At 39.1% G+C, this 15868-nt stretch overlaps 1 protein-coding gene across 5 annotated transcripts in view; it reads left to right on the forward strand.

Annotated features, from left to right (window-relative positions):
• Nucleotides 1–15868, forward strand: part of LOC5570773 (tyrosine-protein phosphatase corkscrew) — a 438185-nt gene that overhangs the window by 407952 nt on the left and 14365 nt on the right. For all 5 annotated transcript variants that reach the window (XM_021849370.1, XM_021849372.1, XM_021849371.1 and 2 more), the window contains 5 exons: nt 3208–3485; nt 3544–4053; nt 4121–4211; nt 9358–9547; nt 12586–12650. In XM_021849370.1, coding sequence (XP_021705062.1) covers nt 3208–3485; nt 3544–4053; nt 4121–4211; nt 9358–9547; nt 12586–12650 — 1134 coding nt within the window. The remainder of the gene's footprint in view (nt 1–3207; nt 3486–3543; nt 4054–4120; nt 4212–9357; nt 9548–12585; nt 12651–15868) is intronic.

Below are 15868 nucleotides of genomic sequence, written 5' to 3' on the forward strand. Positions count from 1 at the left end.
TTAAAATGGTTTTAAACGGTTTAAAACGGCTCTAAATGGTCCTAAATGGCTTAAAATGGTTTAAAATGGCTTAGGACCGATTTCTTCATCTTCGCTTAAGCCGTAAACCACGTTTACCCATAAGATTAAACTAGGTTTAAGACCTAAGCGGGGGTGAATAAATCGGCCGTTAAAGTGGTTTGAAATGACCTTAACGGTTAGAAAAAAAAATTCAAAAAAGGCTTTCAGACACGAATGCCATGACAAATGGTAAAGTGTCTTAAATAAAACATAATAATAATAATAAAAAAGGCTTAAAACATAGTTTAAAATGGCTCAAAATGGCCTAAAATGTCTATAAATGCCTTAAAGTGACTCAAAATGGCTTTAAATGGTTTGAAAAAGATCTAAAATGGCTTGTCTTTAAAGTATAGGTATTTTTAAAATGGGCTAAAAATGAGCTTCAAATTGCTTAAAGAGTCTTATTATAGATTAAAATAGTTTAAAATGTGTCAAAATAGCTTAAAATGACTTAAAAAGGCTTAAAATGGGTTGATTAAAAATAGCTAAATAGTTTTAATAAATTTCAAATCTTAGATTTAAGTTCATAAATTTTCAGATAGATGTTTGGACAATTTCCAGAAAGAATTTGATGATGATAATGATTCCGCCACATACCCCTACAAACATGAATTTGCGAAAAAATAATACGCCTACCAATGAGGCTCGAACTCAGGACTCCATGTACGCTAGACCGGCGCTTTAACCAATCAAGCTACAGAACACCTTATGATTCTGCGGAATAGAAAGTCAAACTGAATCCGAGTACTAACCATTAACACGTCTCTCGCAATTCCATGTCCCTCTAGACTTAATGCCAAACCCCCAACAAAGTTCATTAAGCTTTTAGGAGGGTATGTTTAGACAACTTACTAGAGGAAATTTCTGGTAACTTACAGAGGAAAATTGAAACCACATTACTTACAGAGGAAAGTTGAAACCATAACTTAGGGAATTCATAACTACTTCATGGAGAATTTTGTACAACTTTCAGTGGAAAGTATGGGAACTTTTGAATGGAAGTTTGGATAACTCCAAGAGCGAATAATAGTTGAGACAACTCCCAGAGTAAAATTTAGAAAACTTTCTAAGAAGGATAGATTGAACAACTTCCAGAGGTAATTATGAACAACTTTTGAAGGAAAGCTCGGCCAACTTAAAAAAAAATGAAAAAGGAAAGATCTGTTAACACTTAATAGCAATTGTAGTTTGACAACTTCCATTGGAAGAGATCTTAGGCTTCCAGTGTGGATCTTTTGATTTCCGTGTGGAATCTGGTATTCCAGTGTAGATTCGGGGATTCCGGTGTGAATCCTGGTGTTCCAGTGTAAAGTTTTGTATTCCTCTATGGATCCTAAGATTGTAGCGTTGATTGTGAGTCTTAGGATTCTAGTATGAAACCTGGTATTACAGTGTGGATTCTGGAATTCCTTGCTGGATCCTCGTGTTCCAGTGTAAATCCTGGTATTTTAGTGTGGATGCTTGGATTTCAGTATTGATTCTGCGATTACAGTGTAGATGTGCGGATTCCAGTGTGAATTCTAGGATTTCTGTGTGGATTCTGGTATATCAGTGTGGATCCTAGGATTTCAGTATAGATCTAAGCATTCCAGTGTGGATACCTTGTGACTTCTGAGATTCCAGTGTGGATCCTAGAATTTCAATAAAGATCCGAGAAAGCCAATTGGGATTCAATCGTGGATTCTGAGTTTCCAATGTAGTTTATGGAGTTCCAGTGTGAATCCTGGTGTTACAGTATGAACTTTAAGATTGTATCGTTGATCGTGGATTTCAGTATGGAAACTGGGATTCCAATGAGTATTTCTGATCCCGAGAGAAGTTTGGACAATTTCCTAAGGTAAGTTTGGACAATGTCCAGATGGACGTTTGACACACGTCCAGAGGCAAGTTCAGACAGGTTTTTGCGAAATGTTTGACCAACTTTCGGAGTGAAATTCTTACAACTTTTAAATGAAAATTCGTATAATTTTCAGTGGGAAGTTCGAGCAGCTTCTACGAGGATATTTAGATAGCTTTTAGGAAAATGTTCGGATAAATTTCAGAGGTAGGTTCGGACAACTTCCAGTGAAGAGTTCGGACGACTTCTAGAGGTGATTTGTAGAAGGAAATTCAAACAATTTCCAGAAGGAAATTTCGACAGCTTTCTAAAGAAAGTTCGAAAAACTTTTTAAGTTCATTACGGACAAATTTTGAAGGAAAGTTTGAGCAACTTTCAATAGGAAGGTCAACAACCTTTAAAAATAATTTCGAACAGTTATCAATGTAAAGTTTGGACAACTGCTCTAGCAATTTTTAAAGATGGAAGTTGGAATAACTTCTCGAAAGAATTTGTGCAACCTCCAAGAGAACGTTGGACAATGAATTCCAGAAGATCAAGTAATTAGTTTCATTAAATGTCACCCTTGGTGAATATTAATTCACAGTTTTATCTTTAGCGCACTCTCTACAGTTGTCATTTTGAGATTCCTTCTGTTTGCAGTGATAATCTTCACAAATAACTTACAATCACTTATCGCCGTTTCCGTCATCCGATACGCCATTCAATTTACACCACCGCCGCTCTGTCGCTTCAGTCAAAACAAATCCATTTGTGGAATCCTCCTGCCCCACAGGTTGTCCCGTTTTCAAGTTCACTGCTTCTCCGAGGAGAGCCCCCCTGGTAGATGGTAGGTCAAGAACCTCACCTGTTTGTGATCTTTCATCTCTTGATCGCGTCGCCCGCCAGAGTCCATTCCACAAGCAACAAAGACGTGATCAACGTGGTAGAGCAACACGATCGTGGTTCATAAATTCCTATCTCAACAAGCGCGGTTGCTGTTGATGCAGTGGGCACTTTGCGGAAGTGACATTTTTCCCGCTTGTGCACATTAATTTTAATGCCCATTTCTGATCTCTAGTAAATGGCGTCTGTCTGTTTGTTTGTCTGATTATGCGGAGAGCTGGCGCAGGACTGATTTATTTCTATCCATTCAGAGCGTAGACACGATAAGTGAGGGGGCGCGATTAAGGTGGAAGACACGAATTCTCCGGTTCATTTATGCGACGCCCCCGACGTGAACCGGTTTCCCTTTTGTCGCCCCAACTGATAAGCACTAATCCATTAAAACCAAAATGCTAATTCACGACTTTGTTCCTTCTACTCCGCAGTTGACCATACCCGGGTGAAGCTGAAAGACGTGGACAGCACCCATCCTGGGGCAGAATACATCAATGCCAACTACATCCGGCAGCCGACCGAGTCCGAGCAGAACGACATGAACTCGTCGTCGGAGAATCTGGCGCAGCAGCAGGGACATCAGAACAACAACTCGACAACCAACAACGCAATTACCTACGCCAGCATCAACCAGCAGCCGGCCAAGAACTGCCAGAGCTGCCAACTGCTGAACAAACCCTGCTCCCAGTGCTCGATGAAGGCCAATGAGGTAAGGGTTCCCTTTCGCAAACGGTCAGCTATGAGATTGACCTTTCTCCCTTTTTCAGTCCAAACACAAACGGAACGATTCGCTGACGTCGACCCGGTTGCAGCTCCAGAGCCAGTCCCAATCCAAATCCTCCATCGGCAGCGGCAGCTCGCTCCTCCGGGACGAGAAGGATCTCTTCAAGACGTACATCGCGACGCAGGGCTGCCTCGCGAACACGATACAGGACTTCTGGAACATGATCTGGCAGGAGGACACCCGGGTGATAGTGATGACTACCAAAGAAATCGAACGGGGCAAGAAGAAGTGCGAGAAGTACTGGCCCGATCCGCAGCAGAGCAAGGAGTGGGGCTCGGCCAAGGTGACCTGCCTGAGCGAAACCAGCACGGCCGACTACACGCTGCGGGAGTTCCTGCTGTCGTGGCGGGGGCAGGACGAGCGCAAGATCTTCCAGTACCACTTCCAGGTGTGGCCGGACCATGGCGTCCCGTCGGATCCGGGCTGCGTGCTCAACTTCCTGCAGGACGTGAACGCGCGGCAGGAGCAGCTGCAGCTGGAAGGATTGACGCCGGTGAGTATCGAGGAACAGTTGCGGTTCGAAGTTACTGGAGAACTAATGCGTTCTGACTGCTTTTTAGGGTCCAATTTGTGTCCACTGTTCGGCGGGAATCGGTCGAACGGGAACGTTCATTGTGATCGACATGATTCTGGACCAGATCGATAGGGAAGGTAAGAAAGTTAATCAAATTTGCAGCTCCTTAATGCCTAATGACGCTTGAGCCCCAAATAATAGCTCATTGAAAAAATTGAATCAGAATAATATTGAATCCAAATCAAAATTGATATCCGCGGCTCCGTAATGCGTAATAACGCATGAGCCTTATGTAAACAGATAATTGAAAGATCTAAATTCAATCAAAAAAATATATTTCAATTCCAAATTTAGTCCAATATTAAATCCAATTCGAATCCAAATTAATATTCGCGGCTCTGTTATGCGTAATAACGCGTAAGCCTTGAATAAACAGTTACTTTAAAGCTCAAAATCCAATCAGAATAAAATTCAATCTAAATTCAATTTAATTCGAGTTCAAATTTATATCCTCGGCTCCGTAATGCTACATGAAGCTTGAGCCGGGCTTCAAATTCACAGTTACACAGTTACAAATCTATTTTAAATTCAGTCCTAATATAAATCTAATTCAATCCAATCCAAATCCAATCCAAATCCAATCCAATCCAATCCAAATCCAATCCAAATCCAATCCAAATCCAATCCAATCCAATCCAAATCCAATCCAAATCCAAATCCAAAATCCAATCACCAAATCCAATCCAAATCCCAATCCAAATCCATCCAAATCCAATCCAAATTCCAATCAAATCCAATCCAAATCAATCAATCCAATCCAAATCCCAATCCAAATCCAATCCAAATCCAATCCAAATCCAATCCAAATCCAATCCAATCAAATCCAATCCAAATCCAATCCAAATCCAATTCAAATCCAATCCAAATCCAATCCAAATCCAATCCAAATCCAATCCAATCCAATCCAAATCCAATCCAAATCCAATCCAAATCCAATCCAAATCCAATCCAAATCCAATCCAAATCCAATCCAAATCCAATCCAAATCCAATCCAAATCCAATCCAAATCCATCCAAATCCAATCCAAATCCATCCAAATCCAATCCAAATCCAATCCAAATCCAATCCAAATCCAATCCAAATCCAATCCAAATCCAATCCAAATCCAATCCAAATCCAATCCAAATCCAATCCAAATCCAATCCAAATCCATCCAAATCCAATCCAAATCCAATCCAAATCCAATCCAAATCCAATCCAAATCCAATCCAAATCCAATCCAAATCCAATCCAAATCCAATCCAAATCCAATCCAAATCCAATCCAATCCAAATCCAATCCAAATCCAATCCAAATCCAATCCAAATCCAATCCAAATCCAATCCAAATCCAATCCAAATCCAATCCAATCCAATCCAATCCAAATCCAATCCAAATCCAATCCAAATCCAATCCAAATCCAATCCAAATCCAATCCAAATCCAATCCAAATCCAATCCAAATCCAATCCAATCCAATCCAATCCAATCCAAATCCAAATCCAATCCAATCCAAATCCAATCCAAATCCAATCCAAATCCAATCCAAATCCAATCCAAATCCAATCCAAATCCAATCCAAATCAATCCAAATCCAATCCAAATCCAATCCAAATCCAATCCAAATCCAATCCAAATCCAATCCAATCCAATCCAAATCCAATCCAAATCCAATCCAAATCCAATCCAAATCCAATCCAAATCCAATCCAAATCCAATCCAAATCCAATCCAAATCCAATCCAATCCAAATCCAATCCAAATCCAATCCAAATCCAATCCAAATCCAATCCAAATCCAATCCAAATCCAATCCAATCAATCCAATCCAAATCCAAATCCAATCCAATCCAAATCCAATCCAAATCCAATCCAAATCCAATCCAAATCCAATCCAAATCCAATCCAAATCCAATCCAAATCCAATCCAAATCCAATCCAATCCAAATCCAATCCAATCCAAATCCAATCCAAATCCAATCCAAATCCAATCCAAATCCAATCCAAATCCAATCCAAATCCAATCCAAATCCAATCCAAATCCAATCCAAATCCAATCCAATCCAATCCATCCAATCCAAATCCAATCCAAATCCAATCCAAATCCAATCCAAATCCAATCCAAATCCAATCCAAATCCATCCAAATCCAAATCCAATCCAAATCCAATCCAAATCCAATCCAAATCCAATCCAAATCCAATCCAAATCCAATCCAAATCCAATCCAAATCCAATCCAAATCCAATCCAAATCCAATCCAAATCCAATCCAAATCCAATCCAAATCCAATCCAAATCCAATCCAAATCCAATCCAAATCCAATCCAAATCCAATCCAAATCCAATCCAAATCCAATCCAAATCCAATCCAAATCCAATCCAAATCCAATCCAAATCCAATCCAAATCCAATCAAATCCAATCCAAATCCAATCCAAATCCAATCCAAATCCAATCCAAATCCAATCCAAATCCAATCCAAATCCAATCCAAATCCAATCCAAATCCAATCCAAATCCAATCCAAATCCAATCCAAATCCAATCCAAATCCAATCCAAATCCAATCCAAATCCAATCCAAATCCAATCCAATCCAATCCAAATCCAATCCAAATCCAATCCAAATCCAATCCAAATCCAATCCAAATCCAATCAAATCCAATCCAAATCCAATCCAAATCCAATCCAAATCCAATCCAAATCCAATCCAAATCCAATCCAAATCCAATCCAAATCCAATCCAAATCCAATCCAAATCCAATCCAAATCCAATCCAAATCCAATCCAAATCCAATCCAAATCCAATCCAAATCCAATCCAAATCCAATCCAAATCCAATCCAAATCCAATCCAAATCCAATCCAAATCCAATCCAAATCCAATCCAAATCCAATCCAAATCCAATCCAAATCCAATCCAAATCCAATCCAAATCCAATCCAAATCCAATCCAAATCCAATCCAAATCCAATCCAAATCCAATCCAAATCCAATCCAAATCCAATCCAAATCCAATCCAAATCCAATCCAAATCCAATCCAAATCCAATCCAAATCCAATCCAAATCCAATCCAAATCCAATCCAAATCCAATCCAAATCCAATCCAAATCCAATCCAAATCCAATCCAAATCCAATCCAAATCCAATCCAAATCCAATCCAAATCCAATCCAAATCCAATCCAAATCCAATCCAAATCCAATCCAAATCCAATCCAAATCCAATCCAAATCCAATCCAAATCCAATCCAATCCATCAAATCCAATCCAAATCCAATCCAAATCCAATCCAAATCCAATCCAAATCCAATCCAAATCCAATCCAAAATCCAATCCAAATCCAATCCAAATCCAATCCAAATCCAATCCAAATCCAATCCAAATCCAATCCAAATCCAATCCAAATCCAATCCAAATCCAAACCAAATCCAATCCAAATCCAATCCAAATCCAATCAAATCCAATCCAAATCCAATCCAATCCAATCCAATCCAATCCAATCCAATCCAAATCCAATCCAAATCCAATCCAAATCCAATCCAAATCCAATCCAAATCCAATCCAATCAATCCCAATCCAAATCCAATCCAAATCCAATCCAATCCAAATCCAATCCAAATCCAATCCAAATCCAATCCAAATCCAATCCAAATCCAATCCAAATCCAATCCAAATCCAATCCAAATCCAATCCAAATCCAATCCAAATCCAATCCAAATCCAATCCAAATCCAATCCAATCCAATCCAAATCCAATCCAAATCCAATCCAAATCCAATCCAAATCCAATCCAAATCCAATCCAAATCCAATCCAAATCCAATCCAAATCCAATCCAATCCAAATCCAATCCAAATCCAATCCAAATCCAATCCAAATCCAATCCAAATCCAATCCAATCCAATCCAATCCAAATCCAATCCAAATCCAATCCAAATCCAATCCAAATCCAATCCAAATCCAATCCAAATCCAATCCAAATCCAATCCAAATCCAATCCAAATCCAATCCAAATCCAATCCAAATCCAATCCAAATCCAATCCAAATCCAATCCAAATCCAATCCAAATCCAATCCAAATCCAATCCAAATCCAATCCAAATCCAATCCAAATCCAATCCAAATCCAATCCAAATCCAATCCAAATCCAATCCAAATCCAATCCAAATCCAATCCAAATCCAATCCAAATCCAATCCAAATCCAATCCAAATCCAATCCAAATCCAATCCAAATCCAATCCAAATCCAATCCAAATCCAATCCAAATCCAATCCAAATCCAATCCAAATCCAATCCAAATCCAATCCAAATCCAATCCAAATCCAATCCAAATCCAATCCAAATCCAATCCAAATCCAATCCAAATCCAATCCAAATCCAATCCAAATCCAATCCAAATCCAATCCAAATCCAATCCAAATCCAATCCAAATCCAATCCAAATCCAATCCAAATCCAATCCAAATCCAATCCAAATCCAATCCAAATCCAATCCAAATCCAATCCAAATCCAATCCAAATCCAATCCAAATCCAATCCAAATCCAATCCAAATCCAATCCAAATCCAATCCAAATCCAATCCAAATCCAATCCAAATCCAATCCAAATCCAATCCAAATCCAATCCAAATCCAATCCAAATCCAATCCAAATCCAATCCAAATCCAATCCAAATCCAATCCAAATCCAATCCAATCCAATCCAAATCCAATCCAAATCCAATCCAAATCCAATCCAAATCCAATCCAAATCCAATCCAAATCCATCCAAATCCAATCCAAATCCAATCCAAATCCAATCCAAATCCAATCCAAATCCAATCCAAATCCAATCCAAATCCAATCCAAATCCAATCCAAATCCAATCCAAATCCAATCCAAATCCAATCCAAATCCAATCCAAATCCAATCCAAATCCAATCCAAATCCAATCCAAATCCAATCCAAATCCAATCCAAATCCAATCCAAATCCAATCCAAATCCAATCCAAATCCAATCCAAATCCAATCCAAATCCAATCCAAATCCAATCCAAATCCAATCCAAATCCAATCCAAATCCAATCCAAATCCAATCCAAATCCAATCCAAATCCAATCCAAATCCAATCCAATCCAATCCAAATCCAATCCAAATCCAATCCAAATCCAATCCAAATCCAATCCAATCCAATCCAAATCCAATGCAAATCCAAATGGAACTCTTTAACACAATCTATAACGATTTCTTTCAAATTTCCTACACACCTTCTAGGTCTGGACTGCGAGATCGACATCCAGCGGACGATCCAGATGGTGCGATCGCAGCGGTCCGGTATGGTCCAAACCGAGGCGCAGTACAAGTTCGTCTACTTTGCCGTGCAGCACTACATCCAGACGCTGTTCCAGCGCAAACGGGCCGAACAGCAGAGCCTGCAGGTCGGCCGGGAGTACACCAACATTAAGTACGTTGACGAGATCTACGTCTGATCTGAGGGCGCCACTAGGAATTAGTTTGACTCTCCTAGCTTTAAGCGCGTTTGAGTGTGTGAGTTTGTGTGAGTGCTAGATTTTAGAAGTGTGTGCGTGAGCTGGAATGTTCGGAAGAGCCATACGTGTTTTGCGACAAAAGTGAACTAACGAAGAGTACTACTGTGTAGTAGCTGTTAATTGTTAAGGAAATAAATACACTATTCATAAGCGAGAAATCCGTCTCCGTAAAGCTTAGGGTTCCTTGAGCCTCAAAGTGTCTACCGTAACATTCCAGCGCATTGTGAGACTAGTTTTGTAGTTGATAGTAGTAATTACGTCGTTTGAATTTAACCTTTTCGAAGACTGCATATCGAGATCGAGAATTCCTGAACAAGAGCATTGATTGTGAAGTGTTACTGCGATATGCAATCTTCAAGCCTCAAGTCACACTGCGTCACACCACTATTAATATAGAGAATAAAATGAACCATAGAATACCAATCCAACAGCAGGAGTTACGAAAGTTTAAGCGGTGCCAATAGTTCAGCCTATAGTAACACTTAATAATTACCGGTCATTTTGTGATATTACTTTTAAACACAATAAAATGAACACTGACAAACACGAGTTGAACGGGCTAAATGCCTTTTGGGTGCGGGAAGACAATAACTTGGCACATTGTCAAAAAATAAAAATGAAATAAATAGAATGGTCTCACCAAGAGTGAATTTCAACATCTTCAAGAATTTAATTCTAATAATTTTGGTTAAAAATGCGATAGAGTTAGATATCATTCACTATAATGTTTTGGAAATAAGCTATAATGATAGAGAAATGACAGAAAGTTGTCCCATGGAAGTTCACCCAACTTCTATGGTTCAATCCAATCTAATTTCCTGAAAAAGATCGGACAACTTCCAGAGAAAGTTCGGGAAACTTCCAGGAATGTTCGGGCCACTTCCAGGAGAATTTCGGTAATTTTCAGAGGGATTTCGGACAACTTCAAGGGGAAGTTCGGACAACTAACAGAGAAAATGCGGATAAATTCGAGAGAAAGTTTGAACAACTTCCAGAGGAAGTTCGAAAAACTTGCAGGAGAAGTTGGGACGATTTCCAGGAGAAGTTGGAACAGCTTGCAGGGGAAGTTCGGACAATTTTTAAAAGAAATTCGGAAAATTTTCAGAAGAAATTGGTACAACTTTTATAAGAAATCGGGACAAATTTTAGAAGAAATTGGGACAACTATCAGGAGAAGTTGGGACAACTTCCAAGAGAACTAGGGACAACTTCCAGGAGAAGTAGGGACAACTTCCAGGAGAAGTAGGGACAACTTCCAGGATAAGTAGGGACAACTTCCAGGAGAAGTTTGGACAACTTCGAGGACAAATTTTGACAACTTCCACGAGAAGTTGAGATAACTTGTAGGAGAAGTTAGGACAACTTCTAGGAGAAGTTAGGACAACTTCGAGGAGAAGTTGAGACAACTTCCAGGTGAAGTTGGGACAACTTCCAGGAGAAGTTCTGACAACTTCGAGTAGAAGTTGGGATAACTTCCAGGAGAAGTTGGGACAACTTCCAGGAGAAGTTTGGACAACTTCCAGGAGAAATTGGGACAACTTCCAGGAGAATTTGGAACAAACTCCAGGAGAAGAGGGAACAACTTGCAGGAGAAGTTGGTTTGTTTGAAGTTTATCATAAGGAATTGCCGAATCGTTAAAAAATGTCCATGATTTTTTCATTTAAATTCAAGAGAATGAAGAAACTGTTTAAGACAGTTCTTAACTCGATCAAAACACGTTTTCTTTCGTTACGGTTCTGGGCCTTCATGATACGCAAGATTGATCTCAAAAAGCATCTCCTCTGTGAAATGACGTTCTACTAAGCCAATCATAAAAAGTAAGGATAGTAAATTCTGTGTGTCAACCAAGTTTCTTGCGACCTTTGTCAGCCTCGATCTTACGACCATTCTTCGAAATCCCGCGCCTACATTGTATCGTGTTCTTAATACCTGCAGTCTGACGCTCGTTCGCCATTCTTGATTTCCCATAGGAATGCTAATTAGTAGGTAGAGATCAAGCGTTCGCTTCGTACAGCACATGGAAATCTGCATAACAGTGTGTCAGGAAGAATAAGTCGTGTCGCGGTTGGCTGGCGTGACCTTGAAACTTGATTAGCCCGCAATCATCAACAATCAGATCACGCCTCGTCGTGGTCGTTGCCGTCGTCGCCGCCATTGACGTCGATGGCTCGCCGCTCAATTTACTATTTGTGTTACGAAATCTCTGCGGTTGGTTTCTGGTTTCGTTCGAAGTTTGACTAAGGCGATGTTGGATTGGTATTCTGATGCTGTATGTTTTCGCGGTAATCGTCGAATTCCAAACACGTGAGAAGTCGTGACTGATTCAAACCGAGCAGTGCCATCTGTTGGTGGTTTTTGCCGGAGGTTGCCTACCTCCAGGCGTTCTCCATCCGACCATTCAGAGCGGTCGCTTGCAAAGCACTATCTCGGATCTCTCACTTTAAATTTTTAAGTTCGATCATTCGTTCCAAAGCGCACCTCTCTTGACCGAGTTGGTTTGTTCTCTTTCGTTCTTTTTATCACTCTCTGTCTCTCGCTCTCTCTCGCTCCGTCGAAAAAAAAAGATATGCATGTTTAGACAACGGTGAGGTGCAGCGGGCCTGTTCTGCTTTGCCGGTATCGCTGTCGACACTTAGCCTAAACATTAGACAAGACTTGCAAAACAATCGCTCGCATAATCACACCACTAGGTATAACCGTACTTGTTTGATGTTAGTTGGTTGATGTTGTCACGATCTGAGTTATGTTTTATGAAATTGGATCTTCCTTACTTTAACGTTTCTGTTTTTTTTTTTTTTTTTTTATAGAATAGTTTAATTTGCTTGTAGTTGGTTTAAGTTAAGCGCTTTATTTTAAACTCAAAATCTGATTGTTTTTTATTTTTTATTTTAATAATTGTAGGACGGGTCTTCTGCTTAGTTATTCACACTAATGTATAGCTTTTTCGCACAGGTCGACATCGGACTCACAACTACCACTACCGAGGGCTGTGACTGACTTGAATAACCCTTCATCAGGTACGTATAAAGGTGGGATCGAATTGATTCGATAGCTGTCAACTGTCGTGAATCGCAAGTCAGTCCCATCTGCATTTTCGTCAAAATAAGGTTGAGCTCTAGTTTTCAACATATCTTCTAATGCTCTTTCAGCTGCCATTTCGTTTTTTTTTTGGAAACTTCATACCCCATTCTCTATGCCTACTTTTTACAGATGGGACTGACTTGCGATTCACGGCAGTCAATACTTATGGAAAAATTATTCATTTGAGCTACATAGAAGCACTTTTAGTGGGAGTTGGCGAAGAATACTCTCAATTGAAGGCTGTGGAAGTCATGTTGCAGTAACACTATCCACAGGTACGATTCTGTGCCAAAGCCACAATTCGTGATTTTTATATAAAACAAATGGTTTCATCCAAACTGCATTGTAACAAACGCTTGAAATCAAACTCTTTATTCAGAGATTGAGCTTATAAGCTTATAAGCTTATTATGAAAAACGTTTTTGTATTTAAAACTTCACCCAATGTCAAGTCATAGAGTATGTTTTTCCATGTATTTTAAATTATCAGATGGCATCAAGATTTTTATCAACATGTTCGTATACCTACGTTCAGCGTAGCGAAAAACTCAAATTCTCATTTCTCATGCTTGAATTTTTCCACGCTTGAGTTGTAGCTCAAAACATGTATGAGTTGGCTGCCACATAATCTCATGAGTGAGTTTTGCGAAGCAGATCTCAAATGAGTTTGTTCTCGCGGGAGAACTCATAGAATGAGATTTGAGTGTGAGTCTACCATCACTGCCTATGTTAATATAGTTTGATTTTAACAAACATTTTCTTTTAACAAAATTTTATTAAATTTTGTATAGTTGATTGCATCATAAGCCCATGTTGATGCGGCTTGTTTGCCAAGTCAAACACAACTGAGGAGCCCAAAATCAAAGAGGTGTGCTTTTGGTTGACTTTTGGGTAGTTACGTCTACTAAAAATTTCTACTGTTTTCCAGATTTTTAACAGTATTTTAGGTGATCTATCCGTGTAATAGAAACAGCAACATAGACTACCCGTCATAAATACGAACTCACTAAAATAAGTATTGCAACACTCAGCTGAATATTGAATCACCCCCAAAAAGTTTAGCATCACTTCAAAACAGGTAAATTCACATTGCTATATCTCGAGATCCTTACGACTTGCAAAGAAGCGATCTTCAGCAAAGTTGTTCAGGGGATCAAGGACATCCGGAAGGCAAATAGTTTAGTTTGCGATTTTGCCGCTAGGTGGCGGTAGTGAGCATGTAAAATTGAGCATTTTAAACTAGTTATAGCTTGTGATCCACAAGAGATAGAAAGTTCGGGTCTTCGGCAAAGTTGTTCAGAAGATCAAGGACATCCGGAAGACAAATAATTTGATTCGCGATTTTGCCGCTAGGTGGCGGTAGTGAGCATGTAAAATTGAGCATTTTAAACTTGTTCTAGCTTATGATTCACAAGAGATAGAAATTTCGGGTCTTCGGCAAAGTTGTTCAGAAGATCAAGGACATCCGGAAGACAAGCAGCTCAGGGCTGGTAGCAAGTCACTTTTTAGTGACTTGGTCACTTTTTTCGACCTGGTCACTTAAAAGTCACTATTTCCAACAAAAAGTCACTAAAGTCACTTTTTTCAGGAAAATGGTCACTAAAGTCACTTTTTTCGTGATCTGATGATAATGAATTTGAATATTATAGGCTGGGTTAGCTTTACAAACACAAACAGAAATAAATAGATATTTGTTATTATAAAGACAATTATAGTGTGTTTTGGGAATCAAAGCGTCAAGATTCTTGACTCAAGAAAAATATAGACTCCCGGCTAATTTTCTGGAAGAACTCAAGTCAATATTCCGTAGACATTTCCAACGGAAAATTTAAAAATTTCCTGGGAAATTTTTTTGCGATGATTCTGGTATAACTTAGAACGCAACTCTATTTGAATTTTTGTCCGGAATATTTTATAAAATTTTGGTAAAAACCAGGACCAATATCTGATCTGAGTAATCTACGGCTTTAGAAGAAATCCTAGACTAGCTTTCTGAAAGAGCATCATCAAAACTGCTTCGGAAGATAAGCCAGAGACGGCTAGGAATTACATCCAAAAAAAATTTGAGTTTGACGGAAACTCGTCCAGGACTTCGATAGTACTAGCTATTTTGCTAGAAATTCCAACAAATAGACAATACATTTTCCATCGATTTACTCTTGACACTGCTTTTTTACACAACTTTGTTCAACTATTTCTATACAAAAACACATTTCTATAATGAATTCTTGAACATTGCTGGAAGATAATAATTATCCAATAGTGAGATCAGTGGCGATTACCTAACGTCAAATCCACCTGTTCATTGACCCGCTACCGGCAGCTTAATTTTTTACCGCTAAAAACATATTCAAATCGCTATAACTTTTTTGTTTCTCGACATTTTTGCACCTTTTTTTCACAAGATCTCAAAAAACTCTTCTCGTTTAGGAATCCGTGTCGATGTTAATCACTGGTGGCCTAGTTTTGAAGGTATTCCGATGTTCCTTGGGGACCGACATTCTCCATACAAAATTTCTTTGACCACCATTTTGTTTTGGCCAATTTATCAAAAAAATAAAATAAGAGCTGTACAATGTAAGATAATGAGGAGTTTCTTTGCAAAAACAATCATACAAATCGGTTGAGTCGTCTCCAAGCAATCCTAAAATTAGAATATGGTGTGTTTTGAAGTTTTCAAGATCCTCCTTCGGCCAGAGTGGTATCACAAACATAAATGCTCATATATCAAAAACGGTTGCACCAAAACGGGACCATAAATAGCCGTAGCGGTAAACGCGCAGCTATTCAGCATGACCATGCTGAGAGTCGTGGGTTCGAATACCGCTGGTCGAGGATCTTTTCGTAAAGGAAATTTTCTCGATTCCCTGGGCATAGAGTATCTTCGTACCTGCCACACGATATACAAATGCAAAAATGGTCAATAGGCAAAGAAAGCTCTCAGTTAATAACTGTGGAAGTGCTCATGAGAACACTAATCTGAGAAGCAGGCTTTGTCCCAGTTGGGACGTAACGCCAGAAAGAAGAAGAAGAAGAAGGTTGCACCAAATCGTTTCATTACTTCAGACATCATCATCATCAGACATCTAAAGACTCTCATTAAATTGTTTCAAAAAGTGAACAACCGAGCACGAGAAAAAAAATCTGTAGCCGTA

This window comes from Aedes aegypti, chromosome 3, assembly GCF_002204515.2.
Source record: "Aedes aegypti strain LVP_AGWG chromosome 3, AaegL5.0 Primary Assembly, whole genome shotgun sequence".
In the NCBI taxonomy this organism is placed as follows: Eukaryota; Metazoa; Arthropoda; class Insecta; order Diptera; family Culicidae; genus Aedes; species Aedes aegypti.